This window comes from Mandrillus leucophaeus, unplaced genomic scaffold (assembly GCF_000951045.1).
Source record: "Mandrillus leucophaeus isolate KB7577 unplaced genomic scaffold, Mleu.le_1.0 Scaffold231, whole genome shotgun sequence".
In the NCBI taxonomy this organism is placed as follows: domain Eukaryota; kingdom Metazoa; phylum Chordata; class Mammalia; order Primates; family Cercopithecidae; genus Mandrillus; species Mandrillus leucophaeus.
This window is the reverse complement of record NW_012102377.1, coordinates 3,389,309-3,402,021: the sequence shown is the minus strand read 5'-3', so window position 1 is coordinate 3,402,021 and position 12,713 is coordinate 3,389,309. Positions and strand designations below refer to the sequence as shown.

The 12,713-nt window shown below is 36.9% G+C and overlaps 1 protein-coding gene across 4 annotated transcripts in view; it reads left to right on the top strand.

Moving 5' to 3' along the window:
- Positions 1–12,713, top strand: part of LRRFIP2 (leucine rich repeat (in FLII) interacting protein 2) — a 142,757-nt gene that overhangs the window by 92,026 nt on the left and 38,018 nt on the right. For 3 of the 4 annotated variants that reach the window (XM_011981929.1, XM_011981930.1, XM_011981928.1), the window contains 2 exons: positions 8,341–8,385; positions 10,007–10,123. In XM_011981929.1, coding sequence (XP_011837319.1) covers positions 8,341–8,385; positions 10,007–10,123 — 162 coding nt within the window. Of the gene's footprint in view, positions 1–1,921; positions 2,012–8,340; positions 8,386–10,006; positions 10,124–12,713 lie in introns of all 4 variants that reach the window. The other variant, XM_011981926.1, reaches the window with a different exon arrangement.

Below are 12,713 nucleotides of genomic sequence, written 5' to 3'. Positions count from 1 at the left end.
CAGTGAGCTATGACTGCATCACTGCACTCCAGCGTGGTGAGCAAAATGAGCCTCTGCCTCTCAAAAAAAAAAAAAAAAAAAAAAGCTGGTGAATTTAAGAATTGCTGATGACAAAATTTAAAAATTCTAGTCTTAGACATTCAATTGGATAATAATTGTAGAGGCAACAAGTAGCTATATTAGAATACAAATGGTATAATTTCAGGTTACTCTTTAATGAAGCTGGAAATTTTACAGAAAACTGATGACATTTTAGTTATATTTAAGAAATTGGTTTGGAAAATACATTGTTGAGGATGGTATGTCAGCTTAGAGCTAGAATAAAGAGCATAAGAGGCTGTAATTCCTTAAAGAAAAATAGGCCATTTAACATGAGTTACGTTATGTGAAAGATTATAAACCCGAGTTTTCATAGAGAAGGGGAACATTAAATGTTGGAGAGATTTGTTACCAAAATTCATTTATTTAATTAAAGCAGTTGTAGTTCCTTAGCAAACCAGCTAATGATCATGCTTACAACTGAAGGAGAAATAATATACTACAATACCTAAAAACACCTTGGAACGCAGTGGAGTGGAAAGGGCAGGGACTCTAAATAATGATGCTTGGGCTTGTATCCACTTCTACTACCTATTAGTGTGTAAATGGCAGTGTCTTTATTTGTACGTTGGGGATGTTGATACTATCTTTGTAGGTAAGCTTAATATATGGATTAAATGGAATACTATATAGAAAATACCTATCAAAATTCTCAGATAGGTGCCAATAAATATTAGTATCTATAAATGCAAGTTATATTATTATTACTGTGAATAAAAATACCATTGCTTGATTGTATTGGTTATTAGCAAAACTTCATACTTGTAAGCCTGTTTTATCTCTTGGATGGGCTTCTGAATTCCCTTCCTTGAGAAATATTTTAAAGCAAGGCAAACAGTCAGCTGAAGTAAGGAATAGATAATGAATGAGGTAAAAAAAAAAAAAAATCACTTACTTTAAAATTAAATAAATGTTTGTGGAGTGCCTGTTACATTCAAAGCCCTGCGTTGAGTGCTAGGAATACTATTTTAAGCCAGTCAGACTAGATTTCTGACTTTATGGAGTTTATATCCTAGTGAAAGAGATGGAAAATAAGCTAGTAAAGAAAGAAAAAGAAAGAAATGTCAGGGAGTGTGAAGAGAACAGGTAATGTGATAGGGAACATGGAGGGGCCGGTATGTATGTGGGTGACCCTTTGGATGGGGTGATTAGAGATGCTTCTTTGAGAAACTGACCATTAAACTGAGACCTGAAATGTGAGGAGCCAGTTGCTTGAAGAGCTGGGAGAGGAGCATTCTAGGCCAGTGCCAAGGCCTAAGGTGAGGGAGAACTGGTGTGTTTGGGGAACCAAAAAGAGGCCAGTATAGTTCATTTCGTTCTTTATTTTGTCCTACATTTCCTGGTCTTTGGGAATATGAAAAAGAGGGAACTGTGTAAACTGAGAAAAGGTGCAGTAAACACCCTGCAAATAATTCTGCATTCAGCATATATATTCTTAACAGAATTGATAGCTATAATGAATTATACATTTTGAGAATTATAGTAGAGGTAGATACTAACCTCGAAATGCTTCTGTTCAGGGTGATGAATATCTTAAACATGAGAGATTTGCTGGTCCTCAGGAAGTAAATGTTCTCTGTAGCATAGGACTCTAGTTAAGATGAGTAAAAAAGCTGATTGTAGGGCTGTGATTTCATTTAGGAACCCCTTTTCTTTATTTTTTTGAGTAGGTTAATTGCAGCAGTTTCCTCATTTTATTTCTTGATACTTTATCACACATCAAAATTTTAAAAAGCCTTTCTCTAATTGGCCAATGTTCTTATTTTTTTTCTTTCTTTTTTTCTTAACTTTTAAAGCATCTCATTTTTTTTCTGACTGAAAGGTTTCTGCCGCCGATTATTTCAGTCGCTCCAATCGTAGGGGAAGTGTTGTCTCCGAGGTGGATGACATCAGTATCCCAGATTTGTCCAGCGTGAGTGTATTGCATGGGGTGGTTGGTTATGTTGTCCTAGGCTTGTGACTAACAGCTAATATGTTAGCTATTTTATAATAAAAGTGGGAACTTGATTTATTGTCTTAAGAAATATTTGTTTGGGCCGGGCACGGTGGCTCACGCTTGTAATTCCAGCACTTTGAGAGGTCAAAGCAGGCGGATCACCTGAGGTCAGGAGTTCGAGACCAGCCTGGCCAACGTGGTGAAACCCTGTCTGTACTAAAAATACAAAAAAATTAGCTCTGTGTGGGGCTCACACCTGTAATCCCAGCTACTCTACTCTGGAGGCTGAGGCAGGAGAATTGCTTGAACCCAGGAGGTGGAGGTTGCAGTGAGCCGAGACCATGCCACTGCACTATATCCTGGGCAACAGAACGAGACTTCATCTCAAAAAAAAACAAAGAAAGAAAGAATTGTTTGAACATGTTAAAATCAAATACATTTGCTCTGTTTTGGAATGTATTTATTAATATGTCCTTTCTTAAAAAAACTTTTTCCCGCTCTGTGGAAAAATCTCCACATAGAACCCATCAGCATCTGCAACAATTATCAATATTTTGCCAATTTTCATTGATTTCTTCCCCCTTCCCTCCTTTTTTCCCTGAATTATTGTAAAGCAAATTCCACGTCATGTCATTTCTCAATAAATAGTTTAATATGTATCTGTAACTGAACATTTTTTCAGATCTCTTATATCATTATCATCACTAATGAAATAAGTAATTCCTTAGTATCATCTAATACCTAACCCTTATTCAGACATTCTTTATTGGTTAAAAAAATTATTTTCCTTTTTGATTTTAGTGAATCTATAAAGTGATAGGTAGACTTAGAAAGTTGAATAATGAAATATACCACTTAGTAAAGTGTCACTAATTTGTACTAACCAGGAAGAATCTGAATATATTTTAAATATTTGGATTATGGCATTGTTCTGAAGAAGTGTGCCTATCCATTGCTTCCATATTCATCAGGAACTGAATTTAGGAAAGGTTGTCCTTCAGGCATTTGTCTTAATGAATGAACTCCAGCCAACAACTTAGGATCTACCTGCTCATCTCAAAATAACAGCCTGATTATCTCTCTGACGCTTCTCCTCTTGCTGACTTTGTGTTGTTTTGCCAACGGACCAAGGCTATACTGACTGTACTCATTGTCAAGCACTTTGGAGGGGGTGAGAAGCGCCATCTTTCTTTCTTTCTTTCTTTCTTTCTTTCTTTCTTTCTTTCTTTCTTTCTTTCTTTCTTTCTTCCTTTCTTCCTTTCTTCCTTTCTTCCTTTCTTTCTTTCTTTCTTTCTTTCTTTCTTTCTTTCTTTCTTTCTTTCTTCCTTTCTTCCTTTCTTCCTTTCTTCCTTTCTTCCTTTCTTCCTTTCTTCCTTTCTTCCTTTCTTCCTTTCTTCCTTTCTCCCTTTCTCCCCTTTCTCCCCTTTCTTTCCTTTCTTTCCTCTTTTTTTTTTCTTGGTGACAGGGTTGAGACCTGTTGCCCAGGCTGGAGTGCAGCAGCGCGATCACGGCTCTCTGCAGCTTCAAATTCCTGGGCTCAAGTGATCCTCCCGCTTCAACCTCCAAAGTAGCTGGGACTACAAGCGTGTGTCATCATGCCCAGCTAATTTTTATATTTTTTGTAGAGCCAGGGTTTTGCTGTCTTGCCTAGGCTGGTCTCGAATTCCTGACCTCAAGCAATCCACCTGCCTCAGCCTCCCAAAGTGTTGGGATTACAGGCGTGAGCCATCACTTCTGGCCAACATTTCTTTTTTTTTTTTTTGAGACAAAGTCTCACTCTGTCGCCTAGACTGGCATGCAGTGGCATAATTTCGGCTCACTGCAACCCCCACCCTCTTGAGTTCAAGCGATTCTCCTGCCTTAGCCTCCCGAGTAGCTGGGATTACAGGCACCTGCCACCGCGCCTGGCTAATTTTTTGTATTTTTAGTAGAGACGGGATTTCACCATCTTGGCCAGGCTGGTCTTGAACTCCTAACCTCATGATCCACCCGTCTCAACCTCCCAAAGTGATGAGATTACATGCATGAGCCACCGCACCCAGCAAACATTTCTTAATGGAAACATTAGAGAGTAGTTTTTAAATGAAGAAATAATTATTTATAATTAGCATTTCACTGATGGTATTTAAATAGCAATTTCTGAACTATTTTAATTCTAGAAGATAGTTTTATGTGTGGTTCTTAAGCATTCCAGATCACTGGTTCTCAAATCTGGCTATGCAACAGTATCATCTTGGTGTGGGTCTAATCAATAACTCTCTCTGCATACAAAGTTAGAAGACTGGTTTCCAAGTCATTCCCCTGAAATATTGCCCTTATTATTAAATTGGCTATTAATCCCCTTTTTTCCCCTGTAAATATGGACAATTAAACTTATTGTTTACATCTGTTCTCTTAAAAACTGAATTCTGTCAGCCTCTTAATTTATAATATCTGAATTAATAGTTATGTCTTCCTTACATTTATTTTGTGATGATTTACTTTAGTAATTACATATAAGTGAAAATGCTGACAGTTTAAAAAATCTCCCCCTGCCCCTACTAGTTAGCTATAACTCTTTAACAGGTAAAGTTCTCTAGAGCAGGGATTTACAAATCTGGCTAACCCCTGTTATTTTATAGTCTGCAAGCCACTGGTTTATTTGTATGTATGTGTGTATCCACACACAGACGCACACATATGTATACATATATGTGTGTATACATGCATATATACACACATACATTATATATATATTTAAAGAGACAGGGTCTTGCTCTGTCTTGCAGACTGGAGTGCAGTGGAGCCATCATAGCTCACTGCAGTCTCAAACTCTTGGGCTCAAGTGACCTTCCTGCCTCAGTCTCTCAAAGCGCTGGGATTACAGGCAATTTGTATATTTTTAAATGGTTATATATAAGTACCTTATCCTTAATTTTGCCTCCTGGCAAAGCATACAGTATTTTTGGGCCTCTCTCTGGAGCAAGTAACTTTCTCTAGTAGTATTTCTTTTAAAGAGTATGCTGTAGTCCAGCTCATCTTGTAGATGAATACAAAGGGGACTTCATGTTGGTAGACCTCCCTTCCCTCCCACTTTCAAAAAAAGATGACCTGGAAATACTTCAACATGAAATATGATTTTTAAATGCTGGCAACGAATTCAGAATTTTAAAAGACATTTTCTGGTTACCTCATTGTGTACTAAATATGTTTGTAGGCTGATAGTTTATAACTTCTGAGCTAGGAGGTGCTGAGAAAGGGTGCCAGGTCATGATTCTGCAAGCCTATATAATATTTTTGGTGGCTCTAGCCTCTAATTTTCTTCTGCATTGGCTTTGTTTCTGTTTTGTAAGTCAGGCTACAATAAAGCAAACAAATGTAAATGTGTTTTAGTTAAAACTGAAATTTTGCTGATTGTTAATAATTAAACCCATTTCTAAATGGAATCCTTAGCCAGTTTTGCTTTAGGGAATTGTTAAAATTGATTGATGTCTTCCCTTCTGTGGTTGTGGACTCAGGTATTTTTTCAAACAATTTTTGAGTAGCTTTATCAAGTTAGTATGTATATAAATTAGAAATTAACAAAGGATCAAGACCCAATGACTGCATTGAAGAAACTGCACTGTAAATACTTTATTAAACTACAGTTTTACATGTTAATATATTAAATATGATTAAATTTTATTCTGTTTAAAAAGCTTTTTTCTGGATCTGGCAGACTCTGGATCATCATTATGAACATTAGCTTGTTATTGCATTGCAGCCACGTAGAACTCTTGGCTGTTGGATCCTATTGGGCTTTTAGAATACCAAGTTTCAACTAGGTTTTTGTCTAAATGGAAGACGGCATGCAATATAGTACAAGTCTCAGAAGTGAGAACTGGCCAAGTTAGTATAGCCAAAATAAGAGAACTGTGACATGGTTGCTTTGGGTGATTTTTGCTGGCTTGACAGTCTCTGAGGTTTGGTGCGTGATCAGTTTGGGTTGCGACAGTTGGGATCTCTTAGAAGACAGTGAAAGCAATAGAGTCAACATTGTGATGGATTAGTTCAGTGATGCAACCTCTGAAATGTAAGATTATTCCAGGGACAGTCTGTTAAAAACTGGGTGAGTTTGGAGGTCAGTTTTGTGAGAAGTGGGTTTGAGGAAGGATTTCAAATAAGCTTAGAAGACTTTTAACTTTGAATGCTACGTGCTTTTCTCTTTAACACATTAGCAGAAAAGAGTTGGAAAATACTCAGGAAAATAAGGCAGTTTATTCAAATATAATATTTCTTTCATCTTGAAGAATAATACATTAAATATTGGGCAATGCAGTATAGATGTGTAAAAGGATTATTCCTTTTTATGGCAATAATTGCCAATATAGTATTTAAAAACAAATTTTAGGACAGGCATGGTGGCTCATACATATAATCCCAGCACTTTGGGAGGCTGAGGCAGGCGGATCACTTGAGGTCAGGATTTTGAGACCAGCCTGGCCAACGTGGTGAAACCCCATCTCTTCTAAAAATACAAAAAAAATTAGCCGGGCATGATGATGGGTGCCTGTAATCCCAGTTACTTGGGAGGCTGAGGCAAGGAGAGTAGCTTGAACCTGGGAGGCAGAGGTTGCAGTGAGCCAAGATCGCACCATTGTACTCCAGCCTGGGTGACAGAGTGAGACTCTGTCTCAAAAAAAAAAAAGAAAAAATTTTAAAAAAAAAACAAAAAACCATTTCAATCGCTGTCACTACCTGCTTTGAAACATTTATATGTTGTTTTAAAAATCAAAATGAACTAAAATTAGTTTTTCAGAGTTTTTACAGCATGAAGTAACAAAGAGTTAAATGTCTAAAAATAGTGTTTATATTACTGATGTATTACTATCATCATAATAAAGAATATTTATAAACATAAGTGTGGGTAATAAAAAGAACACCAAAAACTTTCAAATATGTGGAAGTTAGGGTGAAGTGATCTGAGTAGAGCCAGAAATGATGTTTCATGTTTTAATAATTAACTGAGAAATGTTTTCAGATCTCTTCTCTAGATTGGGCCTAGAAGGTTTGTGTCGGAGTTGGAGTTATTTTCATTTAGTTACATCCCTATGTGCCTTTTTTCTCCTGGTGATAATTGGAATAGCATATATATTCAGGTAAACAATATGAACACTGAATTGAAAATTTACAAAACTAAGGGTTGGATTCAGCTCTGCAACCGTCAGCAAAATCTTTCACCTCTCAATTTCTTTTTCCTTAGCTGTAAAACTCAGGGTTTGGACTAGACTTTTAAGGTACTTCCCTTCTTGAAACAGTGTCTGAAACAACCTTAAGGCCTACAGCAGAAGATAGGTTAACTTAATTATGGCAAGTTGAGATAACAGGCTACTATGAAGCTATTTAAAATAAATGAGGGAAGTCTATTAGTATAGATGGGGTACAATTTATTCATTCATCCAACAAATTTTGAGCCCTTCTGTATGCCAGACACTATTCTGGATATTAGGAGTGCAGAAAAGAACATACTGATAGAGAGCTTACATTTTAGAAAGACAGCAGACAATAAATAAATGGATAAATACCATAGTGTCAGGGAGTGATAAATGCTATGAAGAAAGATGAAGTACTTTCTCAAATCTCTGAGACTTGGTAAGGGGAAAAAGAAGGTGTAGAACACGTATGGGACACTTACTAGAATTTTTTAAAGACTTTGTGGTTGGTTGCTATTAGAGACTGGTGGTCAGGGTATGGCATGGTAGGGAGAGAGCCCTACTCATACCCTTTTGTGCTGTTTGATTTTTTTTGGTCACATGTGCATGTATTACTGATAAAACAAAAAATCCTTGATGTGGGGAAAAATATTTTGGTGACATATTTAACATGCTTTAATCCAATCTGAACTTTCTTGACTGAGTGTACTAGTCTTTATCTATGTGTCCTGTGTCCTAATAATGCTTAGAAATAAAGGTTTATCACTTTTGGTTTTATCAGACTTTTCTTTTTGATATGTACAAGGTTTTTTTGTATTAACATTTGCAGTGCTAAAACTTTTTATATGTAGCCTTCTTTAATGTGTTTTAAATACCGTAAACAGAAAATTTACCCAAAAGTTCTAAACTTTTGAGTAAACATAGATTGCTTACTCAGTGTCTTCCTTAGGATAAAAATTAAAGTTGCCGACATTTTGTCTTATGTTAAGCTGGAATTTTTATTTCATTTTTAATATGTTTATTTTTAGGCTTCAAACATCATTGAACTTGGAAAACTCAAGATCACTTTTTTCCTCCTAAAAAAAATCAACTTGCTAAGCATCTTTCCTGATTTTTATCTTTGTTCTTTTCTAGTTGGATGAAAAATCTGACAAACAGTATGCTGAAAATTATACAAGAGTGAGTATGTAAATTCCTAAGGGAAATTCTCAAGGTCAATTAAACTTGCTATCTGTAACTTGTTCATTATTTATTTTACAACAATTGGTCTGATGTAGCCGCTTTTCCTCCCTTTATCTATTTCCTGTCCTTGACCCTTCAAAGTTCCTTCGAAGTTAAATCATGTGAGGCCCTGGGAAGAGAAAAGGCACTGCATTTTATTTCCTTGAATGTCACCTCTTTAGCTTTTGGCTGCTCTTTTGATTTTCATTCCTCTAGAAATTGATCCTAAGAAGCCAGTAAACACTGAAAATGAAGTTTCTTTAGGAATGGTGGTGGCAGACTCTGAGATGTTTTTTCCTTTTATATATAAATTGTTTCTTGAAGTAAAATAGCTCCTTTCTAGAATTTGCTTTGTGTTAAAGTCTCTTCTGAAAGTATTTTTAGAAAGTCAGGGAGATGATTTATCAAGATTAATTTTATGCTATACCCAAGAAAAATTAGCTCTGTCCAGTAGAAATGTAATGCAAGCCCCAAGTGCGAACTTATATGTAAGTTTAAATTTTCTGGTAGCCACATTTAAAAAGTAAAAAGCAGGTAAAATTAATTTAGGTAATATATTTTATTTAATCCAGATATCTAAACTATTTCAACATATAATCAATATAAAATTACTAGACCAGACTAGGTAGCTCATGCCTGTAATCCCAACACTTTGGGAGGCCAAGGTGGGTGTATCACTTGGCCAGTCATGGTTTTGCATGCCTGTTGTCCCAGCTACTCCTCAGTCTGGGAGGCTAAGGCAGGAGAATTGCGTGAATCTGGGAGGTAGAGGTTGCAGTGAGCTGAGATCGTGCCACTGCACTCCAGCCTGGGCAACAGAGCGAGACTTCACCTCAAAATAAATAAATAAATAAATAAAAATAATAAATATAAAATTGTTAATGAGATATATTTCATTCGTTTTTCTACACTATGCCTTCAGAATCTGGGATGTATCCTATACGCAACTCTCAATTTGGACTAACCACATTTCAAGTATTAGTAGCTGCATGTGGCTAATCGCAAGTATATTGGACAGCACAGATTCATGCAGTTTATTAATCGATAGCATAATCTCACGTTTAAATGAATTTTGGGAAGAACAGTCTACATTCATAGTGATATCCAGTGTTGCTGCTCTCTGCTACAAATAGTATCTTCATCTTTATCAACTCAACACAGTATTGAGATTGATAAGCAGTTCAGAAATTAAAAAGGGGAAGTGCTGTTTAGCATATCAGTTATAAAATGCTAAAACTGCTTTAAGTTAATCTGATGTGCTCACTTCAGTATTGTTTACAGGATAGCAAAGATAAACTTAGAAAATAATCCTCATAAAAACTATTTTCTTTGTAGTTATGATGAATTACAGATTTTGATGAGGTATTTGTGTTCATGAAATTTTGCTTAGTATGCTTGGGCCCTTCTCTGGATACCTGGATACCTGCAAAGCCAATCTAAATTGACCATTGATTACACATGGTAATTTCTTCATCTGAAGCCCACATCTTCCCCCAACTACTCTGCCCTGTTTTTAGTTTCCACTATAAACATATTTTTAAAGAAATGAGACTTAGAAGGGTCATATTTCTCTTTCTAGCCTTCATCTCGAAATTCTGCCTCAGCAACAACCCCTCTAAGTGGAAACTCATCCAGACGAGGAAGTGGGGACACCAGCAGCTTAATAGATCCAGACACCTCATTAAGTGAATTGCGGGTAAACTGAAGTTTTTGGTTTTCTTTTTAAAAGAAAACTTGACTTCTTGGTGATATACTGGAACTTTTAACCTTTAATGTGACTTAGTAGAAAGACGGAATATGATTTCTTTATTAAAAAATAAGTACAGTACAAAAGTGTGACTCAGGTGTTTCAGTGCTTGAAAGGAAGGAGATGAGTTAATTCTTTTTTCTGTCCTCTTTCCTGAAAATTTGATGGTGTTGGAATTTCTGCTAATTTACAGATGCCAGAAAAGACCACTTTGTAATGTATGTAAAATTAATTCTCTCAGAAACAACTGGCCATGTTTTAAATGGAAAATATGTGGGTGTACAAAGAACTAGATTGTGGGAATTATTAGTTTTTTGAGCCTTGATGGTATTCAGCTGCTTGAACATAGTTATCTCTCAGTTTTTCATAGTAATAGAAGTGTAATAATATTTGGGTAACAGAAATACCTGAGATAATGAAAAGCTTATTTGACTCATTAATTAAGTCTCTATCTTTATTAACCCCTTTACTTAGAAAAAGAGTACTTTAAAAAATATATATTTTATTTGCTGAACTTGCTATTTGTGAAGTAAGGGGTAGTAAGAGAAATTATATACATTCGTTCACTCAAGATTTATTGAGCACTTGGCCTTGGAGATTTAAGAGGCAAAATACATTCTGGCCTTCAGGATTTCCCTGTTTCATAGGGAAGACAAACTGATACAAACCAATAAAACCAGGTGGTGTTATACAATGGTAGTAGCAAGAATGGGGCTGTTAAGGTAGTTCAAAAAAGCATGATCTAAATTGGACCAGGAGAAGAGATAACAAAAAGCTTTTCAGAAAAGACGAACTCTGAGCTAAGGTTTAAAGGAAAAATAAAAATTAACCAAGCAAAGAAATTGAAGGGGAAAGGCTTTCTCAAGGAGATGCATTCAGAGAACCCAGAAAGCTACCTGTATAGCAGAGTTGCCAGAGGGTAGGATGAGAAGTGAAGAATAGTAGCATGTAAGAGAGAAGGCTGGAAAAGTAGTGGGGGGCCAAATCACAAAGCATCTTGTATGCTAGCCTGAAACGAATTCAGTTTTACCCTGACAATTATGGGATCTATCTAGGAGAGCAACACTATCTGCTTTGCATTCTTAAAAAATAATTTGATAACAGTCAGAGGAAGCATTGCAGGCCAGAAGAGCAGTGGTTCAACAATGAGGATGAGGTGAGCAAGTCAAAACTGCAAGGGGAGAAAATGTGATAAACTTGCTCTGGAGTGAATACGAGAGACTGGGAATTGGTTGGGCAATAGGTAGGGAGAGAAAAATTTAAGAAAAGGTTTTTAGCTTTCTTTTGAAGGTGAGATCGATTATTATTTTCTTTGGTTGGGTTGAGCCAGTAGAGAGAAGATGAAGGTTGAGGAAGGAGAGGGGTAACTGACAGATCAAAGTGCCTGAGTGGGTGAGAGGAGAGTCCAGGACTCAGATGGATGAGCTTGCCTGGACTGGAGGTCCCCTCTTCACTGGTGGGGAGGTAGAGGACAGGTGGTGACTGAGATTGTAGGTAGGGGCTCATCTGAGTGCAGTAGTGTTTACAAGTAATTGATCACAAGCAGTTACAGATTTATTTGTTCCTTCTCCACCTTCATTGCTTCACTTGACTAGCCTTTAAAAAAAAATTTGTCACCCCTGTAATCCCAGGACTTTGGGAGGCCGAGGCAGACGTATCACGAGGTCAGGAGTTTGAGACCAGCCTGGTCAACATAGTGAAACCTTGTCTGTACTAAAAATACAAAAAATTAGCTGGGCGTGGTTGTAGGCACCTGTAATCACAGCTACTTGGGAGGCTGAGGCAGGAGAATCGCTTGAACCCAGAAGGTGGAGGTTGCAGTGAGCCGAGATCGCGCCATTGCACTCCAGCCTGGGCGACAGTGCGAGACTCCATCTCAAAAAAAAAAAAAGAAAGAAAAAAAAAATTGTCGGTAGGGTTGGAAAAAGAGTCTGACTTATGAAAGTGGGTTAGGGGGTTAGGGGAGGATGGAGAGACTTGCAACAGTGGCAGAGAAGGAGAGCACCTAGGCCAGCATGGCCATTGGTTTGAAGGTGTCAGTATTAATTGAACTCTTAACAGCTCTTACTGTGTACCAGACATAAGTGCCAGGTGGAAAGTTGAATAAGATGAACTCTTGCCATTAGCTGCTGCATTCTAATGGGACAAAAGGATATGAGGACAAGGCCTTCCAGCCTTAGACTTAGCTTGCTTTTGTCAACAACTTGTTTTTTCTTCCTTGAGAGAATGACCTTCTTGAAGGAAGTGTTATTTTTGTATCCTAGCATCTGCCTCCTAATAGGTCCTTCGTAAATGTCTATTGAATGAATCAATGAGTAAAAGACAGTCAAACCTATTGGAGAGGCAATGAAGGAGGCAGGGAAAGTATAATACCAAAAATGTGTATAATCAGCTTTTAATAATTGATCCTGCTTGTAATTGCAGAATTGTATTTAGGGCCCTGTACAGTTATTTCAGACATAAATCGAGCACTCAGAATAGACCTTATATAACAAGGTCAGGCACAGGGAAACAATATTTTCCATTTAAAATTTAACCA